This window comes from Astyanax mexicanus, chromosome 23, assembly GCF_023375975.1.
Source record: "Astyanax mexicanus isolate ESR-SI-001 chromosome 23, AstMex3_surface, whole genome shotgun sequence".
In the NCBI taxonomy this organism is placed as follows: Eukaryota; Metazoa; Chordata; class Actinopteri; order Characiformes; family Acestrorhamphidae; genus Astyanax; species Astyanax mexicanus.
In genome coordinates, this window is record NC_064430.1 from 8145124 (window position 1) to 8166423 (window position 21300).

Consider the following 21300-nt stretch of genomic DNA (forward strand, 5'->3'; position numbering starts at 1 on the left):
ACCATCACTGTTATTCAAAAACTTTACAGAAGACTAAAAAATAAAAATCATTTAAAAGTTTGTATGAAAGTCAAGATAAAATAATTATTATAATATTTTATATGATATAATAATTATAATTATATATATTTTTTTTTATTTCTGGACCCAATATAAGAAACAACTGTGAGATTCAAATTACACTAAGACACACTGAATATTTGGCAACCAAAAGTTCCCGGACAAAAATGGCGTGAAATGAAAAAAAAATGTAAACCATACAATGATTTTTAATTGGTAGTTTTAAAATATAATTTTTAAATAAAGTCTGAATATTTAATATACAATAGCGAAAATACAGTGGAAAAATTACTGACAACCTGCATAAAAGACGTGTTGGTATTCGACCAAATGTTTAATTTCGTCCAGTTTAAGCCAAAATTGTATTTCTGTGCATCTCTAAAATAATGATGAATGAAAAAGTGGCAAGGTGACTAAAAAACTGTGAAACAACATGCTTAGTACTTAGCCAATATTTCATTTTGTACCATTTTAGCCAAAAACTTTATTTTAGTGCATCCCTAAAATGTTGAAATATAAATGACAATATAAAACAGGTTTTTGCATGATCACGACAATATACAGAATACAGACATATTTAGGCATGAGTTCTTTACTCCAGTGCAACAGATGCTGGACACCCATTTGACCTAGAAGTCAATCCAAGTAATCTCTGTTCCTGTTATTGCTGATAGGGTGTGTAATCTCAATTCTCCAACAGAGAATCATGTGATGGCTGCTAGCAGTTTATCAACCCAGGGCACCACAGACCACAGTGAACTCCATCTTTACTTTAACCAACATTACCAGCCAAGATCCAACCAACATCTCAACCTACACACTGATATATCATGCTGTATCATGTGATTACAGGTGATTACAATTTAATAGACAGGGATTAAGCCTAGTCAAGTGCCCAAACACACATCTTATATACACTAAAAAATTCAGAAAAGACAGCAGCCTAAACATCAGTTTCAACATTTAAAACAGAAAATTCACAATTACATCATAAAACACCAATCAAACAACAATGTACAAAATACAATCTGGTTGGATCAATGGGGTTGAATAGCGACACTTTCAAACAAAGCAAGAACAAGAATGACAAGAGGTTTATTCCAGATTCTATATATTATTATATATACTATATATATACTATATATATTCAGGTTTCTGAATATTTTAAAAGAAATTTGTTTCTTTAGATTCAGAGTACTCTGCAGGGAATCCCAAGCAGCCGGTGCAGAATACATAAATGAGCGCTAAATATCAGAAAATGTCATATATATAAAGGGCATTTACAGCTATTGTACAGCGGTTTCTATTGTTTTAGAGCAATAACTAAAACTAGAAACAGGAACTGTAACCACAGAAAGCAGATATAATTATTTTACAGATTAATTGATTAGTGAACAATCATCAGATTAGTTGACTACCTAATCAATAATTAGTTGTAGTACTAATCATATTTTTGTAGTCCTGACTATATATTCCTATATCCTCCTGAGACCATGTGTCCTCATATGTGGACATCACATTTTTGCTTCTCTGCACCATTATACTTAATAATTTTGCAAAACTTTAACCCTTTGGCCTCATTTGTACACACTGCTGTATCATATAGTGGTCACACTACATGATACATGACAACATTTAACACTCAAGTGATTGAAATCAAGAGGGTGGGAATCCCAGTCAAAGGTTTCTATCACCAGTTCAGGCAAAAACATGGGCCAGATACAAAACTTTCATCCAATTTTATGTTCAAAACTATTCTCCTGAGGTTTATTTGCTCACTGTCGAAAGAAAGTTGTTTTTTGAACTAATTGGGCCAAAGATAGTTCTTAATTTTTTTAATAAACAACAATTTCTAATTGAAGACATCTTTTTTTTTTTGCTTCTTAGAACCTAAAGTCAGGGTCTCAGGAGGATATTACTATTTATTCCTATTGAAAAACTCTATATAAAATATATAGTCCAAGAACTTTATCTCTGTCTGAGAAACCCTAATCTTTATCTCTGTATGAAAAACCCTATACAGAATTCATTCTACAACATGCCACTTCAGAGAACTATTACAGTGTGTCACTCTTCAAAAAGAAGAAGTTTCTAAAAAATTTGCAGAAATATTACACAAATGTCTCATTTCATCACAGAGCAGACAATTGCTGACACCATGGAATGACTGGGTCAGCAGTTACAATGAGTCAGACTCATCAGAATACATCAGTATACATATCAGAATACATCAGTATACATATCAGAATACATCAGTATACATATCAGAATACATAAGAAACATACCGCTTTCTTGTCTCCATCCTTGTCATCGACGTAAGACAGGACAAAGTCGATGCGACGTTTACCATCTCTGAAGTACACAGAGTCTTTATTCTGCTCCAGCGTTCCAAGCTAAAAAAAAAAAAAAAAAAAAAACAGAACAAAGAGGAGGACAAAATATAGATTAACCCAGTCTAGACAAAGTAAAGCATTATCTGGATTACCTCTGGGTCACAAAAGAATATCTACTGACAACTTATCGAAACAAAAATCATTAATGTAAAGCAATTAATGCAAGTAATTGCTTCAAATAGCTTACTATCAATACCCAGACCCATAACGCTTATGCTTATTTTTTCATTACACTTGGTTTTGAAGCAGCATTTCTCAAATGTTTCAAAGATGCAATCAAAGATAAAGGCGGTCCAATAAAAGTTTTCTTTGGCCAGTCAGTGTATTATAGTCATATTATTATGACGCAGATATAATTTCTGCCTCTCTATCCAGCTTATGATCCAACTGCATGGGCTGCAGGGCCGCTGTTTTAAGCTGCTTAACCTGTTCAGTTGAGTTTATCACCAAACAGTAGACCTGTATCAGATACACACACAGAAACACTGATTATCAGCACTGGTGCAGAATCTGTCGGTTTATCTGCACTAAATATGGAAAAAGAGTAGTGAAAGTCTCAGATCACCCAGGCAACCGTTGACAGGAATGCTCAGAGCGAGATTTAGTGTAGTCATAATGAGCTTTAGTGGAGCTTTACTGGAGTCGAGAGCTGAAGACTCACAGGGGCACAAACACAGCAGTTATCTCTACTGAGAAAAGCAAATATATGCAAAACAAGAAGCCATCAATACAAACACAAAACCGAAAGCTAAACACACTCTACACACTGACACGAAAACCTTCACTCTCCCGGCCTTTGTCCTCTATTCTGAAATAGCTATGAAGTCAATACTGCGCAATACTGTCTGTGTCGAAACAATTTTACCATTTCTTCAAATACTGAATTGGTACCAATTGGTGTAAGAGTTCACATTTTTCATATCATGAAAAAAGGAGAGAAATGTGAGATAATAATATATAGCACATACATACATAAATACAGTGCTGTGAAAAAGGAGTTGCCCCCTACAGATTTCTTTTTTTTTTTTTTTTTTTAATCGTACTTACATCAGACACAGACAACCTGAGTACATAGAAAAAGCAGTTTTAAAATACTAATTTCATTTATTCTTTTACATTTTTTTTATTTCTAATTTTCATCCCATTTTCTCCCCAATTTACAAGGCCAATTATCCAGCCCACTTATTAGGACTCCCTCCATCACTTGTGATCCCACAACACCAGGACGGTGAAGACTAGCACATGATTCCTTCGATACATGTGACTCCGTCTCTGGTCTTTTAGAACTGCTGCTGATGCAGCATTGCCGAGTAGCATCACAGCGCACTCAGAGGAAAGCGCAGCGACTCGGGTTCTGATAGATCAGCTCAAAGACGCAGCCTTGTGCTGATCGCCATCACCCTTTGGAGTGATGAGGTCAAAGAGCACAATCTACCCACCCAGAGAGAGCAAGGCCAGTTGTGCTCTCTCAGGGCTGCGGCAGCTGATGGCAAGCTACATTAACAGGATTCGAACCGGTAAGCTCCTGATCATAGTGAAGCATGAAGACTACCTGAGAGTTTTCCCATCTTCAAACTGTCAGCTAAATAGTTGAAACACCCTAAAGATGAAGGTAAAATGGATAAGGGAGCTAAAGTTAAGCTTTTGTAGTGGACCATGCTCAAAAAAAAAAGATATATGATATAAGCTAATTTAAAACCAACAGTGCTGACTCAACACAAATGGCAAATAAGGTGGGTAAAAAAACATCTGGTTGAGGTTGAGTGCAGCATTCAAATTAGTTTAAAAGAATATTAATCATACTAAATGGGCCTAATTGGGTAACGGAGAAAGAAGCAGACTGCTAGACCCACCATTCTTAATGTTAATTAAATGTAAGTGAGGTAATGCACAGGGGTTCTTTTCAGGGAACCACTTAGATTCTCAGGCATATTAGTGAGGGAACAGCTCAGCTCACTCTGCCTCTTCTCCATTAACAAGACATGAGACTGAGTTATTGAATCCCATTGACTGTTATTGATGGCTGCACAGCTCCAGCTGCAAAGACAAAGACAGGGGAAATGTCGCTCCAACAAAGTCAACAACACATGCCTATAACACATGCCTATACAAATGACAAATTGTTTAGTTGCTTTATTTATTTCCAATTTCTATTATTGTAAGTACTGTGCTACTGGGTCAGGATGCTGACTATAAAGACTATAAAGATTGTCCTTTTAGAAGAGCAGAACCATAAATAATTACATTTTCCACTTAAAGATAGTGGTTGATCGTTGAGTATATTGAAAATGAGCAGCTTCACTGTAATCGACTTTTGCTTTTCTTAGGAAGTTTTGTGCATTTCTGAAAAGCATGACTGAGTGTCTGCTGCATGATGTGCCTTCCTGTCTGCTAGCTAACATAAATTCCTGGTACCTATTCATGTGAAACCTGTACAACACAACTGTACTTAAGACAACTAGCTGAACCAGTCGCTGCATACCAGTAGCTGTTTTGCTGTTTGATATTTCCAGGTTAAAATACAGTATCTCCAAACAAACTACATTTTAGTCTCCAACATATTTATATTAGCTTATACAGAGATTAAAGTTGTTTTGTGTTCTTCGTAAGATGTGGAGCAGAATTGTTTAGGTCATATGTTCTCTTATGAAGATTTTATGGTCCAACACAAGCTGCGGACAGGAATCTGGGTTAGTAAAGTGGATCGACCCTGTCCACGAACCTGAAACCAATATAGGTACCTTCTGAGAGCTCTCCTTCTCTGAGCTGGGAAAAATGTCTGTTAATGAGTGTTAATGAGTGTTAATGAGTGTTAATGAGTGTTAATGAGTGTTAATGAGGGAACTCTTCTGGAACACAGCAGTAAATACAAGGACCAGATGTAGTTCAGGCTTAAAACAGCCAATTTGCTACAGCCCCAATCCTGAAATACTGGATTAGATTCTTAATGATTAGCTGCAAAGCCAACGACAGGGCAAAAGCAGCACAAAACAGTGAAAACACAATAACCACAAAAATATAATAATATTCCACTGTAAAATTAGATTTCAATATACAACTGCCAGAATAATGAATTAATGAACAATGTTAATGAAAGGTAAGGGATGCTTTTCTAGAACACAGCGGTAAAAACTATTGATCGAAACTAGACCAGGCTATTGATCTATAGATCGAACACAGCCAATAACCAATTTATTTTTCGAAACACTAGTAAGGAACAGGGGTGTCCCCATGTTTTCCTCATTATTCAGCAGATCTTGCTGCTGGGTGTTAAATGAGCGCTGGCTGTTAATCTACAAAGATTTTTCTCCTGAAAACTGTTTATTTGGGTGATTAAAGCACTACCGTTTATTAACAGCTTTAGATTTTCAGATTTCTTGCTGCGATTAGCAGCTAATGCAGTCCGACAGCGCTACACTGTGGAACCCTTAGTGTTCCAATAAGCCAGGGTGATATTAGCTAGCAGTTTGTCCCACGTAGCTTGTTTTAACATGTTAAACGTGCAGGCTACAGTTCGGTTTACTAGCCTCTGGACAGCGAAAGAGCTAGCGCTTAGCACGGTCAGGGGCTAAAGCTAATGCTGCTCCAGCAGTGCTAGCCGGGGTTAGCAGCAGGCTACAGGCTGATAATTCTCACCTCTGAACAGCGAAAGTGCTAGAGCTTAGTGTAGTTAGCAGCTAATGCTAATGCTGCTCAAGCAGAGCTTGCAGGGGTTAGAAGCAGGCTACAGGCCGATAATACTAACCCCTGAATGGCGAAAGAGCTAGTGCTTAGCTCAGTTAGCGGTTAATGCTAATATTTCTCCATCCTTGGGGCTGGAGAACTAAACAGAAACTCGTGTATAATGCTGTTCTTCAGCAGAGTGGCTTTACTGCTCCTTACAACCTGACTAGTAGAATTTATACATAAGCTGCACTGGCGATTTTAGGAAAATGAAAGGATTTTAAGTGCACCTTATAGTCCAAAAATGCGATACAATAAACGGGCCCAAATTCTAAAATAATAAATCAGTTTAGAACATATATCTAAAATAAAACATCAAATACTCTGGTCTAAAAGCAAATAAAGCTGCAGTTACAGGCTAAATTCAGCTTTCACACCCTATGTAGAGCAGGTATGTCAATCAAACACTCCAAAGCTAGCAGGTTAAACAGAGCGGATCTAGGGCATTCATGCCATATGCTGTGTTAGCAAGACTCAAACTGCAAGCTGGCCTCACACTCACACACTGCAGATAAGAGTTCAGCTAGTTTACACCCCAGTCTGCTATGAATGAGTCCTGTGTTGAGGCCTCGCTGTTCCCTTCTAGCTGTGAACCTCAGCATGTGCTCTGCTAACTGTTTTTTGGAAAGTACTGAAGCTGAAGTACTGTACCGCTGTATAAAACCGAAAGTTAGAATCCCTATAGTTTGACCTTAGCATGATACAACCCAGGAGCAACTGCGAAAAGACAGCCAGCTGCATTCTCTGACCACATCAGTTATTTTTATCTCCACCCAGCTTCAACCAGCAATTTAGAAAAAAAAAAAAAACGAGCCGGTCGTAGTTCTGCCAAACATGGCTTTCGTGCACAGCTCAGACCAAGGCCTACAGGGTGGAAATTAAAAAGTATAAGATACGGTACACATGCATTTAGTGCAAATCAAGAAAGTGCCGAATCAATGCCATAGGCTATCGTGGTGTGCCCATTCTCACAACATTTTCTCACGACAGCCTGAGATCATCCGCCATGTGAGAATAACTGGGGCAATCAGTGTGCTCTACTTATTCACTATCACCGCACACAAGCTGTGGTTTCAGAACAACCAACTGAGCGAGGTCTATCTCTAGACCAGGGGTCCCCAACCTTTCGGGAACTCAACTCACAGACCACTTATGTTCCATGAAGGGGTGAAATTGCACCAATACTCCCACTGCCAAAATAATAACACAAACGGATTGCTGCAGAACTTGGCAATTGGTTAGGTCTCAGATATGGCAGATATGTAAGTAATAACAGGTGCAGTCTGATTAGAGACTGGGTCTTGCCACAAGAGAGTGTAAAATGCTTCACCCACTGCCCTATATAAATGCTCTCAGGAGCTACTGTTGGGTAGTGTACCTCTTGGTGAGAGTTCACTAACTGCTACACATGCCAATATGATGCACTCAGAGACATTTTATTTTGACAGTTTATCACTACTATATCACTATGGGATAGTCTTCCAGACATTAATTAATCCTAGTTCTATAAAAAAAATTTGCTTTCAAATACCCATTCAAAATGCTATGTAGTCCAGGACATGAATTAACACATGAATGGGACCCTGCCCCAATAATAATAATAATTTCAAAATTACGATTTCTGCTCAAGTACTTGATATCATATGTCATATTCTGTGTGTATAATTTGAGTCCACAGCCCAATCCCATTTGTACTTTGTACCCTTACCCCTTGTTTTAAAGTGTTTTTGGAAGAGATTTACAAGAAGAAGGGGTACAATTCTCGCCCTAAAAAGCACATGTGATGATAAAATTGGAGCAAGTTCAGTAACCTAGCTACTGCTGGACTCCATTTAAATGTAGGCCTTTATTCTATGTCTTCAAAAAGGGGGCAGGTTGTGCAGGAATTAATTATTATTGTCCATTTCCTAATTCATCTGTAATGGGGAGCTAGAATTAGTGTTTTTTTTGTGTTTATTTTATTTGATTGATCCATTCCAGACTCTTCCATCTGTTGTACCATTTGTTTGATTAACATAGTATTTTCTTTGTTAAAAATTACTATAACCACTGGCTTTCTTTGGTCGCTTATTTCACCAATGATTTTCATTATCCCTCTGTTTTGATTGTGCCTCTGAAAAAGCGCCATGTAGCCGTAACAGTACGTGTCCACTACCACTGAAGCCCTAATGCATCTTATTTGTTTCAGTAAAGAGAGCCACTTCATGCCACGGTGCATGCTGGGTTGCATTGAACGCAGCCCTGCCCTCTGGCAAAAGAGTTCATTAGAGCTCAACTTTAAGCAAATGAATCAGGGAAGAGCAGGCTGTGGCTTTACATACAAACAAGCCTCATACACAGAGCAGGTGCCTTTCAAACATGGAAGAGAAGCTAAAAACAGCAGAATATGAATTTATAGAACTATAAACTACAGTGAGGTTGATTTCAAATCTTATGTTTGCCTACTTCTGAAGCTTCATTTGAATTCAAAAACGTCACAGACACGCCCACACACGGCGAGCCAAGAGACCTCGCACAGCAACATGCATTGAAGAAAAGATTATTACTTAAATGAATGCAAAACTAGCCTTCATGTATTTGTTAGAACTAAACAGAGCAAATACAGCAGTGTGAAGACTCTTATTGCAGCAGCAGCTCATATCACATGCCCTTGGGTGGTTTAAGCAGTCAGGCCTTGTGCTGCCAGGCTGATAGCACTGTTTATGTGTGTGTGTGTGTGTGTGTGTGTGTGTGTGTGTGTGTGTGTGTGTGTGTGGTGAAGGTGTAAAGCATTAGCTCTCAGATCATGCCAGTGAAAGCTTGTCTAAACCACACAATGTCACACCAACTCAAACGCAATCTGTTACACATAGCATACTTTGTGGAGGCTGCATGACTTATTAGAATTGTTTTAATAGTCCCAGTGTTGTTAAGTGCACAATTTGAGCTGAAATAATCTTATTACAATAGGTTTTGTAATTTAGAAGGGATTTGATTGAATGTTTTTAAATGAAATAATACACCCATATCATTTCCCCAAATTGCCAGGTATAGTCTGGATGTAGAAAACAACATTAAACACTACATTTTACATAATTATTGAATTATTGGAATTTTTTTTAAGGTATTATTGTTAAGTACAGAAGAACATCCACACTAAAATCACTACATAAAGCAATAACTGATATCTCTCAGGCCAACTAATCTAGTGCAAAGAGCTTAATGGTTATGGCAATAAAAGAACACTTGTAAAAAAAAAAACACTAAGAAAAAAATAAGAGACCACTTAAAAATGATGAGTTTCTTTGATTTTACCAAATTGTAAAATCTCTGGAGTATAATCAAGAGGAAGATGGATGATCACAAGCCATCAAACCGAGCTGAACTGCTTGACTTTTTGTAGCATAAAGTTTAAGTAGCATAGAGTTATCCAAAAGCAGTGTGTAAGACTGGTGGAGGACAACATGACAAGATGCATGAAAACTGTGATTAAAAAACAGGGTTATTCCACCAAATATGATTTTGGAACATTTAAAACTTTATGAATATGAACTTGTTTTCTTTGCATTATTTGTCTGAAAGCGCTGCATCTTTTTTGTTATTTCAGCCGTTTCTCATTTTCTGTAAATAAATGCTCTAAATTATAATATTTTTATTTGGAATTTGGGAGAAATGTTGTTCGTAATTTCTAGAATAAAACAACAATGTTCCTTTTACTTAAACATATACCTATAAATAGCAAAATCAGAGAAACTGATTCAGAAACTAAAAGTCGTCTTTTGATTTTTCAGAGTTGTATAAATTATTTTAAAATGGAGCAGTTGTGAGTTATCTTGCTAAGCAATGATAGCTAATGATAATATACTATTAAATAAAGCTGTGGGAGGCATTTACGCATGTGTATACAGACTAGCCACTTCATTAAAAGCACCACCTCCTCTGTTTTTATGACCCACTTCCCAAATAATAGCTGCTCTGTGGTGGTCCTGTGAGGTCCTGACCACTGAAAATCAGGGTGAATGGACACTGACAACAAAAGCATGCAGAGAAACAGATCTGGTAAGTGAATCCGACGAAGTGGACATTGATTGTTTAAACATGGAAGGTTTTAATGAAGTGGCTGGTTAGTAAATCTAATAAATTAAATTCAATCATGTGTAAACCTATAGTGAGGGTGCATGAAATATGAGACAGCAACCTGCTGTGTACATCCACCCCCATTACCTAGAGAGCCATAAGCATCAGGAAACGACGACAGCTTCTGACCTCTAACCAACAGAAAACACTACTGGAAATGAAATGTGCTCAAGCATATGGGAGGTCACGAGAAAGAGGCTGAACAGTTGGAGACAATGGTTTCAGAGGTTGGACATGGATAAATACTTTCCAATGATTAAAAAAGGCATGAAAATACTGAATTGTATCATAAAATATAAAATAACATATGATTATGTAACAACACCTAAAAAGACTGAGCTCTGTAGGGAAATTGGGGTGAAGGAAGGTGACACTTACCTCCTGATTGCCTGGCAGGGGTGTTTCTCGGTCTGAGATGGAGAGGAGACCATTATTTTCTGTGGAGGAGGAAAGCAAATTGAGTCTGACTTTACAAAACACTGTAGCAAAAAAAAATTATAGCATGAGTGAACCTTTACATGCTAAAGTAATACTGCATATTAACACTATTGCAATTAAATTTTTTTGTTGATTAGAATTTTCTTGTTGATTTAATACGTTTAATCAGTAATTGAAGTCAGTAATCAACTGTGTCAGACATATCTAATATCACATAAATAAAAGTTTTCTTTTCTATGACTATTTTCAATGTCCCTTCAGTTCATAAAAAATTAAATAAAATTAGTGTGGGTCCACAGCCAAAGCCAGACGCCCATAATTTATTCTACATTTTTTAGAATGTACCCAGATTGTAATTCTGATTACTGAACACTGTGTTTACATGCACTTGTAATCCACTATCCATGCAAATAATCCACTATTTGCAGACAATTTGATTGTCAGTTTCTTCCTGATCAACCCATTTACATTAAATACAGGACAAACTATAGGTTTGGGAGTCTATATTGTAATCAGCCAATAAACACAGTAAATCTTAAATAGTCAAATAATAAAAACTTGACGGTACTTTTTGTAAACGTGGCGCAATTTCTTTCCAATCTTTAATATATAGATTTTTTTTGTTCAATCTGTTTGCATGTGTGTGCATCGCAGACTAAACAAAAAAAACCCTAAAAGAAATCAGAGTAAGCATATACATGATGCAAATATGATTTTTATCGGAAATCCTGCTTTTCCTATTAAATCCCTAATCAGATTCTAAGATATAATCCAATCTAAGACAATCTAACAACCTAATTTGTTTTTCTTACCACTTATATATTCAGACTGGGGGCTGTGGGATCATTGACTTCTGTTACAAATCTGATAAAATTCTTGTATTTTATATTTGTATTTTCTTATATCATACATATGCAATAATAAAATTTAATTCAAATTTAATTTGATTTGTTGATGCAGTGCATTCTTTACATTATTTTTTAATTAGGTGTTTTGTCATATTGCCAAGAGTATCAGTATATATATTGAAATATTATTAGTATGAAATATTGTGATATTATTTTAGGGCCATATCGCCCACCCCTCATTCAGACAACTGCAGATGACAACAAGTCAGCAATATGGTTTGATTTTTTTTTCAATATTTTCTGTATTTGTTACAGCCTTCCACCACACTTTAATCATGTTAATAGTCACTTGTAATATTGTGATTATCACAGGTCATATTTTATATCATGTTACTGCTATTCATTCACATTAATCCATGCTGCTATAGCGCAAGTGCTATAGTGCACTTTTATGCACTTGCACTTGTTTCATGTTGCTGCGACATCCCTACTTCCCTACTATCTTTATATTATGTGTATTTATATTGTTATTTTTCCATTTTATATTTTATTTCTATTCTATTCCTATTTTATTCTTATTTTATTATATTTTATTTTATCTTCCATAACAATTGCTCTTGGGTGTAACTGAACCAAGAGATTACAATTTCATTCCACCTTGTGTACCACAAATGATGTGAATGACAGTTAAGTCTCCTTGAATCCTTGAATAATAAACAAAACATTCTGTTTTCTACAGTCAGTCAATGAGTACAACAATGATGGGGAAAATGCTTTGTCTACCCACACACACACACACACACACATATACATCATAATCCTCTGAAACAGAAAGCTCAAAATGCAGTTGATTCAGTACTGAGTCAAACAAACAACACTGAACTGAACATTAATATTAAGCTGAATGTAAAAACATGGGTAAAAAGCAGATGGTACATGTCTCATCTCCTGTAGGTCAAAGGTCAACTATTCTTAGAATCTCTGAGGAGAAGAGAATATAGGAATACAGATTTCCCAGCCATAAAGACAAAAAACAAAACAGAACAGCTGCATTTAGAGTCTTTTTCTAGGATAAATGTGGAATGCATCTCTGTGCTCTCTGAACTTCAGGAGAACTTTCGGTATGATTTTAAAAACAGCCAGCTTTGGAGAACAGCCAGCAGCACTGAGGACTCTTGTCGTAGGCGTTAGCTTTCTCTCAGTCATGATAATGTTACTATAAATGATGAATGCTGGGAAAAGGACACCTGAAACTGGTGGTTTCACAATACTGTCACTTACAAGGGGAGTTGTACACACATTACCTCCCAATGCCATGTTTAATAGAGGTGTATGAAATGGAGAAAATCAATGTGATGTGTGATAACGTTGTTGTCTATACCCGATATCAAAGTGAAACATATGAAATTAAGACCCTATATTAATTAAAGCTTCTCAAAGGGTTTTTTTGGCACTTGGCTTGGCTGCACTTATTATAAGTAGTTTGGTGTGTGTGTTTACTATTGACCTCTACCTTGCTCTGCCTCACTCTACATCCAGCCTAGTTTTGTCACATGACTACAGACTACAATTGCTGCCTTTTTTGCTGTTAGTGGGTAATACAGTTCGAGTTTGCTGTTATTTAAGGCATCATTGCAGCTCTTTCAAAGTGCTTGTTAAAAAAATCCATATTGCGGAAATTAAACAAAAATCCATATAGCAAAAACTATACAAAAAATATGATTAATTGTATAGCCCTTATGTGTATCATTTAAATATCACATGAAAGAAAAAATAACAGGAAGAGGAAATTGCATCTGTCCCAGAAACTCTCAGATCAAATAGATCCAAACCCTTTATTTTGGCATTCGCACAAATGTGGGCTAAAACAAGGATAAGTTCTCAACCTTTTCCTGACTTACCTGTTTATAACAATTATATATATTTTTTTTAATATAATACAAATATTTATGTAAATAATTTTGTCTTTTAAGCACACATGACACTTAAACATATGAATTAAATCTGAATATATTAACTATTTCACCCTAATTTACATGAACATATAAAGCAATGCTGGTAATATTCTGTAAATTCGGGGTGCAAATCACACGGCCCATGATAACTCAACATCTCAAGACAATTCTTTACAATACTTTACGGCATCTGTGTTTTTTTGATAAGGATAAAATACTCCTAAATAAGCAAATACCAGAAATTATTGATTTAATGGTTTATAGAATTTGACCATAAATATTGAAATGAAAAACAAAATTATATATTACAATACTTATATATTGTCCCATCCATACTGTAAATGTGTGTAGATACATGTACATACACAAATAATATATTTATATGTTCACACACAGACAGACTGCAGGAAATGACACAGACCACAAGCTGGGCTCTCATTTCATTCAGTGCAGTTGAGTACAGTTGGCAGATTATGAATCTGAATTTCTAAATGCAGAATAAATCTCACGGTGCGTCTGCCCCAGCTGGCACTCCAACAACAGCATCTGACAGACTCAGGGAAGCAATCTTTCAGCACAGATACAGGCCGAGATACAGACCAGCACAACCTGGCTGACACACACTCACACACTAACATTTAACACTGATTCTGAAAGAAAGATCTACCAAGGCAGAAATGAGCAAAAAATAAATGAAGAATACGGCAGACAAACATAAGGGTCCGATTCATATAGTTTGTCAATAGGGTGTGAAAATGTAATTATTATCTGGCAACCTCAATTATTCAGCTGAAAATAAATCCTCTTCACCATTTGTCTAACAGCACTACTGATATAAATGTATGATTAGAATTGTCTACTGGAGTAAATGTATGATTAGAATAGCAATACTGAAGTAAACATATGGTTAGAATAGCGCTACTGATATGAATGCATGATTAGAATAGCATTAGTAAGATAAATGTATGACTAGAATAGCACTACCTAAGGAAATCAATGATTAGTATAGCTCTACTGAGGTAAATGTAGGCCTGTCACGATAATTTTTTGTGGACAATATATCATCACAGAAATAACTGTCATTAAATGCCACTGACATAACGATACTAGAATAGCATAACAAAGCAATTATGCCCTTTTAAAGATAACAAATTTGTAATTTATCATAGTTTGGGAAATACATACTTTTTTTCGTCACCTACTGCATGTACGTAGCCACAGAAAATAATCACAAAAGCGATATCACGATTATCAAATATTATTGAGGTTATGTTCATTTACTGTATGATAGGTAAATGTAAGATAAATGCATGATTAGTATAGCACTACTGAAGTAAATGTATGCTTGGAATAACAATATTGAATAAATGTATTGTTCTTTTTTGGTCTGTGTTAATAAAAAGGTTAAGTGATCTTAAAACAATTTTAAATTGTATTTTTTTAACCGCTTTTTCTTTTTCTTTTTTTTAATTAGCCTTATAATTCATTTAGTGTTATTCTGCCTTCGGCCAAATGTTTAATTTTTATTTAGATTCACTAGTATATTTCTGATATATTTGAATACATAATCTGTCATAGCAAGTGATGACAGCATCTGCCATGACAATGTTATGTAGCCTGCTTCAAATAAAAATACTAAAACACTAAACTTTGGTGCTTAAACTGCGAATATTGGTAAATCCTGGGGTGTTCTCATCAGCTATTATCCTAAACTGAATGATAAATAAATGGTTAGTGTCTCATTAGGTCAAATTCTTGAAAGACAAATGAAAGAACTATGGTCTAAAGCATGGAGAACAACAAACAGGCAAGTCGCCACTGAGCAAACAGAGCAAAGCTGAGAGTAGCGGATGCCTCATATTTAAGCAAACAAGAACGTGGATAACAATAACTTGGCGGATGGATGGACAGATAAACAGCACATCACAGCAGCTTCTGTCCATACCTGCTATAAAGGTCTTCCTGTAGCCGGTCAACACCGCAAAACCATCTTACCCAGAGAGTTGAAGGGTTGAAGGAAAAGAAAAAGAAAGAAATTATATACAGTATTTGTAAATGTAGAAAACTAGAGAAAGCACAGTTAAAACAGAGGCAGTCTGTTTAAATAAATAATAATAAAACACCACACACAGTATAGATGATACAGTAGTTCTCTCTCAGTCACATTTTATATGAGGCTATAAACTCTTTCTAAACACCAGTTGGTACCCAAAGGTTGAAGTCCTGCCAACAGCGTGGATGTCTCTTGTCGTGAGTGTTAGTTTTCCCCAAGTCATGCTGGAAACACGACACCTAGTATCTCCTTCAGTGGGCGGTTTCTCAACCAATTCCTGCTAATACCAAGCTTACCTGCCAACACAAACTCTTTCACTTCATGGTATTTAGTGCTATTAGGTATAAACAGGTTTGGTTTACATTTACAACTCTTTTTTTTTTTTTTTTTTTTTAGGAATGTGTTTTGTCACAGACTTACCTTATACAGCTATGAGAAAAATTAAGATACCACTTTAGTTTCTGAATAAGTTTCTATGATTTTGCTATTTATAGGTATATGTTTTAGGAAAACAAACATTGCTGTTTTATTCTATAACGTACAGACAACATTTCTCCCAAATTCCAAATAAAAATAGTGTAATTTAGAGCATTTATTTGCAGAAAATGAAAAATGGCTGAAATAACAAAAAAGATGCAGAGCTTTCAGACCAATCCAAAAAAAAGTAAGTTTATATTCATAAAGTTTTAAGAGTTCAGAAATTAATATTTGGTGGAATAACCCTGGTTTTTAATCACAGTTTTCATGCATCTTGGCATCATGTTCTCCTCCACCAGTCTTACACACTGCTTTTGGATAACTTTATGCTGCTTTACTCCTGGTGCAAAAATTCAAGCAGTTCAGTTTGGTTTGATGGCTTTTGATCATCCATCTTCCTCCTGATTATATTTCAGATGTTTTAAATTTGGTAAAATGAAAGAAAATCATAATTTGTTTCCAGAGCTGTATATATAAACCTTTTAATATTCTGGTCACATTACTCATCACTTCTATAGGATTTTCCAGACTGGACAAAAGGACCAAGTTTAAACAATGTTTACTCTAATTTGCTTGCAACATTAGTCTGCCCTGCTCTTGACCTTTTATTCCTGAATGATGTCTTTGTTTTTTTACAGTCTTCCTGTCGGTGACACACACGGCCTACTGGGGCTTGTTGTGGCTGTTCAATAAGGAGAAATTCTATTTTTGCCTCCATGATTGAATAGTCGTTTAAGCAGATATTTGCCACCAGTGTGGAAGCTGTGTGGTGCAGGCGTGTGTGTGGTTGGTTTAGGATGCTGTCCACAAGTTTGACAGTTGGTCTTTCTTGTTTGACACATTTGTGGTGGTGTGGTATGCTGTATGGAGTGTGTGTGGCTGTAACAGTACTTTTCTACAGTAATAACTATGAGTGTGCCAATTTATTTCAGTAATTTCAGGCATTTCTCATTTTCTGCTAATAAATGCTCTAAATGTTGAGCATATATATATATATATATATATATATATATATCCCTTACAGTTTGGAAATATTTTATTATATATTTTCATGGAACAACACTTTAGATATGATACTTTGAATAAATGTAAAGTAGTCTGGGTAAAGCTACAGTATAACAGTGTAAATTTACTGTTCCCTCCAAATAACTCAACCAGCAACAAAAGTGAAAATCGCCACATTGTGTCAATATTTTGTGTGGCCACCATTATTTTCCAGCACTGTCCTAAATCTTGGGCAAAACTCCCTCAGCTGGAGCTGGAGGAGGAAGAAACCTTTGGAGGAAACATGGCTCATATATAAGGGGGGACCATCCTACCACTAACATCTTTTAAATGAATATAAAAAAATCAGTATATATCCACACAAGTCTAATATAGTCAGATGTATAGCAACACCAGCTATGGAAGCAGTTAGAGTTTATATAAACTTGGATGTAATCGTTACATAGTAAAAAAAAGAGTGAGCAACTAGTCCACAATTCTTGCCCTCAGATCCTCAGAGAGTTCTTTGCCATGAGGTGCCATATTACCAACATTATCCAGTATGAGAGAGTGAGAGATCGAGAAAACTAAATTAAACACACCTGCTCCCTATTTACACCTGAGACCTTGTAACACTAATGAGTCACAAGTCACATGACTCACTTTTGTGAGACACAGTATATGAAAAAACAAAACAATCAATCAGAAAAGCAAAGTTATCTTGATTTGATCTGCTTCTGCTTCTCTGGAAGGCTCTGCTGTACACTAAACAAGATCAGACATGCCCTGGGATGTCAGACTGCCATTGGCTGGAAACTGCTGTCACAGAAGAGTCAACAACTGCTTAGTAAAGGGGAGGCAGTCACTGAGGTCTTTCCAAAATATAGCTTACATACTTTTAACAAGAACGACAACTACAAGTCAGGAAATGGCATAAAATTTTGACGCCTATTACAGTATGTTCAATGGAATATTTCTTTATAAATAGCTTTTTCTTTAAGAAAGTGGACATCATTTTTTATGTAAATAGAGCTGAGTTATATGGGCCGATATTTTGTTGCATCATAACAAATTTTGTTATCATATCAACAATATGCTTTAAAAAGGAAATGGAGGATACCAAAATGGTGTTTAACTGGATAATGTGCAGCAAAAGTTGAATAAATACTATGCATAACAGTTTTGAACAGCAGTTTTAAGAATCTGCCACTGCTGAAACCCCGCCAATGTTTTCAATATTTTATTGTATCATGATACATTTTCTTATTGTAGCGACAATATGCTTTAATAAATATATGGAGGACATTGTCAGTGCTTAAAGAATATTGACCTTTCAGAACATTTTATATTACAAAGTATAACAAATTCTCTTTAATAGAATAATGTCTAGCAAAAAAATATATAAATCGATCACTGTACTGTGCATGAGAAAGTATGTGAACAGTTTTTGAAAATTATTTTTTTCTGTGTGTCAAGATATTGTGTAAAAATCATATCCATCTATCATATCTATCATATCTTTCTATCTGATATTTTCTTTCATTGAGACTTTCAATCCTGGTCTATAATATACTTTTATATCAGGAATACTGCTACATATTACTACATCATTTTTTAAAATATATTTCCATTTTTTATCCCAGCCAATTACCCAACCCACTCATTAGGACTCCCTATAACTAGTGATGTCACAACACCAGGAGGTAAAGACTAACACATGCCTCCTCCCATACATGTGAAGTCAGACTCCGCCTCTTTTTGAGCTGCTGCTGATGCATCACAGTGCACTCGGAGGAAAGCGCAGCGACTCGGTTCTGATACATCAGCTCACAGATGATGCCTTGTGCTGAGCAGCATCACCCTTTGGAGTGATGTGGGGAGAGAGAATCATCCACCCACCCAGAGAGAGCAAGGCCAATTGTGCTCCCTCAGGGCTCTGGCAGCTGATGGCAAACTGCATGAACAGGATTCCAACCAGCGATCTCATGATCATAGTTATCATACTTACTACATTCTACACAAGTATCACATATTTCTGCACCTTACTCTCACATACACACTCAGAAAGTACTGACCCATCTTTTTTATTTTTCTGATTTCTGTCATATTTATTTTATCACTATTTTTTTTTTTTACTCATCGTTATCCGACTCCATTCTACTTTAAATCTCAGTCTCTCCCATATCTCCCATATAACATGATTACTATCAGACCGTGTGGGTGAGGGCTCACTTCCTTCCTGCTTTCCCATATTTGTACCCGTTATAGGATTCTGTTATGCAATCTTCACATATTCACACTCACTCAGGTGAGCATCCTCGCCTCTGTACCCTTCAGTTTTGGTACAGGTTGTTTCAAACAAGCTTAACTGCAGAATTACAGGAATGCTCAGGCTGGACACTCCCACGCACTTGTTCCGTTGAGATATGACGCAAAACTCTTAACTTTTGAGCCTTTGAAGAGATATCTTGGCGTTATACCTTTCAGATTGCATCTGAACCGTAATGAAAGGGTTTATCTGATACCCTCAGCTAAACCAAGCATCACAAAACAAACAAGAACGCAGGATTCACGGTTATTCACCATTTACTGTTAGTTCAGTTAGTGAAGCCTCGCTTTGATTCAATTTTAATAGTTTTAACATATTTTTAGTACTGCCAACTGACTGAGCTGCTCCAACTATCAAACAGAAAACTTAATACCCAGAGCCTATTACTATACTCCCTCACTCCCCTCACTCTCTTTACTCTCTTTTCCTCCAGTCCCTGTGACATATTTACCATAACCTCAAAGGCACTGGGCTACAGATTATGAATAATATATGCTGTTCACGATCAGCTGGAGAACTTTAAACACTACCAGTCACTCATGGTGAGAAGATTTTGGTTACAGTACATTGGTTACATTGTGTTTTTTTAGCACAATCATTTTTACAGGACATACAGCTCTGGAAAAACAAATAAGAGACCACTTAAAAATGATGAGTTTCTTTGATTTTACCAAATTGAAAACCTCTGGAATACAATTAAGAGGAAGATGGATGATCACAAGCCACCAAACCAAACTGAACTGCTTGAATTTTTTGCACCAGGAGTAAAGGCATAAAAGTTATCCAAAAGCAGTGTGAAGGAGAAAATGCCAAGAAGTGTTTTTTTAATGTGTCATTAAAAAAACAGGGTTATTCCACCAAATATTAATTTCTGGACTTGTTTTTTTTTGCATTATCTGAGGTCTGAAAGCTATGCATCTTTTTGTTATTTCAGCTATTTCTCATTTTCTGCAAATAAATGCTCTAAATGACAATATTTTTCTTTGGAATTTGAAAGAAATATTGTCTGTAGGCTACAATACAGTGTTTGTTTATAGGCTTTCTACAACACGTATTCATTTTATTACATTTTTGTGTTGTTTTTTTTTTTATCTCTAGCTGGTTGTTTAGTGTTCTAAGCATATATAGGTTTTAAGACTCATAATAGCTTTAGAATATTATATATTATCATAATTATACCACTATACCAAAGATATCATGCTGCACACCACAAATGAGAAATATTATAATAACATGTACTGTAATACTACAATATTTATTAATATTGAATTATTAACAACACTGACCTAATCAATATTTTACACCTTAAATTGTCTTATTCTGCAAGAATGTAGAGAGACAGACAAAAAGAAGACACCCCGGGAATCTATCAGGGCTTCATTACTGTCATGGTTTTGTCTTTTCAACAGAAAGAGAGCCATAAGGTCTGACCTGATAAGACAAACTGTCAATTTCTAGATAAACAGAGGAAACATGTGACGGAGCTCACACCACAGACAAGCACTTCATTCAAGTACTTAAATAAGTGCCTTACAGACCATTAAATGCACCAGTTCAGTGTTCACTGCCTGAAATACAGCCGTATCTACTCTGATCAGCCAAAACATTAACACCACCCCCTAGTTTCTACACTCATTGTTCATTTTTTCAGCTGTGCTGAGCATACAGGACACTCCTGTAGTTTTATAATAAATACAGACAGTAGTTCTGTATCTGTTTCTCTGTATACTTTATTACTATCCTCCTTTCACCCTGTTCTTCAATAGTCAGGACCCACAGGAGAGAAAACCACAACAGACTCCAACCACAACAGACAGATATGTTTTGGTCATATCCTTCTTTATTAGTTAACACTATAATATATATTGGTAAATCAATAACTAATTTATTCCATAGCATCTGCTTTAAACTGCACATTGATTG

The 21300-nt window shown here is 35.9% G+C and overlaps 1 protein-coding gene across 2 annotated transcripts in view; it reads right to left on the bottom strand.

The window, feature by feature from the left end:
• The window catches only part of LOC103030872 (anoctamin-5), a 55191-nt gene that overhangs the window by 23842 nt on the left and 10049 nt on the right, over positions 1-21300 (bottom strand). Inside the window, exons 2-4 of one of the 2 annotated variants that reach the window (XM_015605235.3) lie at positions 15480-15524; positions 10672-10730; positions 2347-2454 (exon numbers count right to left, since the gene is read on the bottom strand). In XM_015605235.3, coding sequence (XP_015460721.3) covers positions 2347-2454; positions 10672-10730; positions 15480-15524 — 212 coding nt within the window. The remainder of the gene's footprint in view (positions 1-2346; positions 2455-10671; positions 10731-15479; positions 15525-21300) is intronic. The other variant, XM_007246899.4, reaches the window with a different exon arrangement.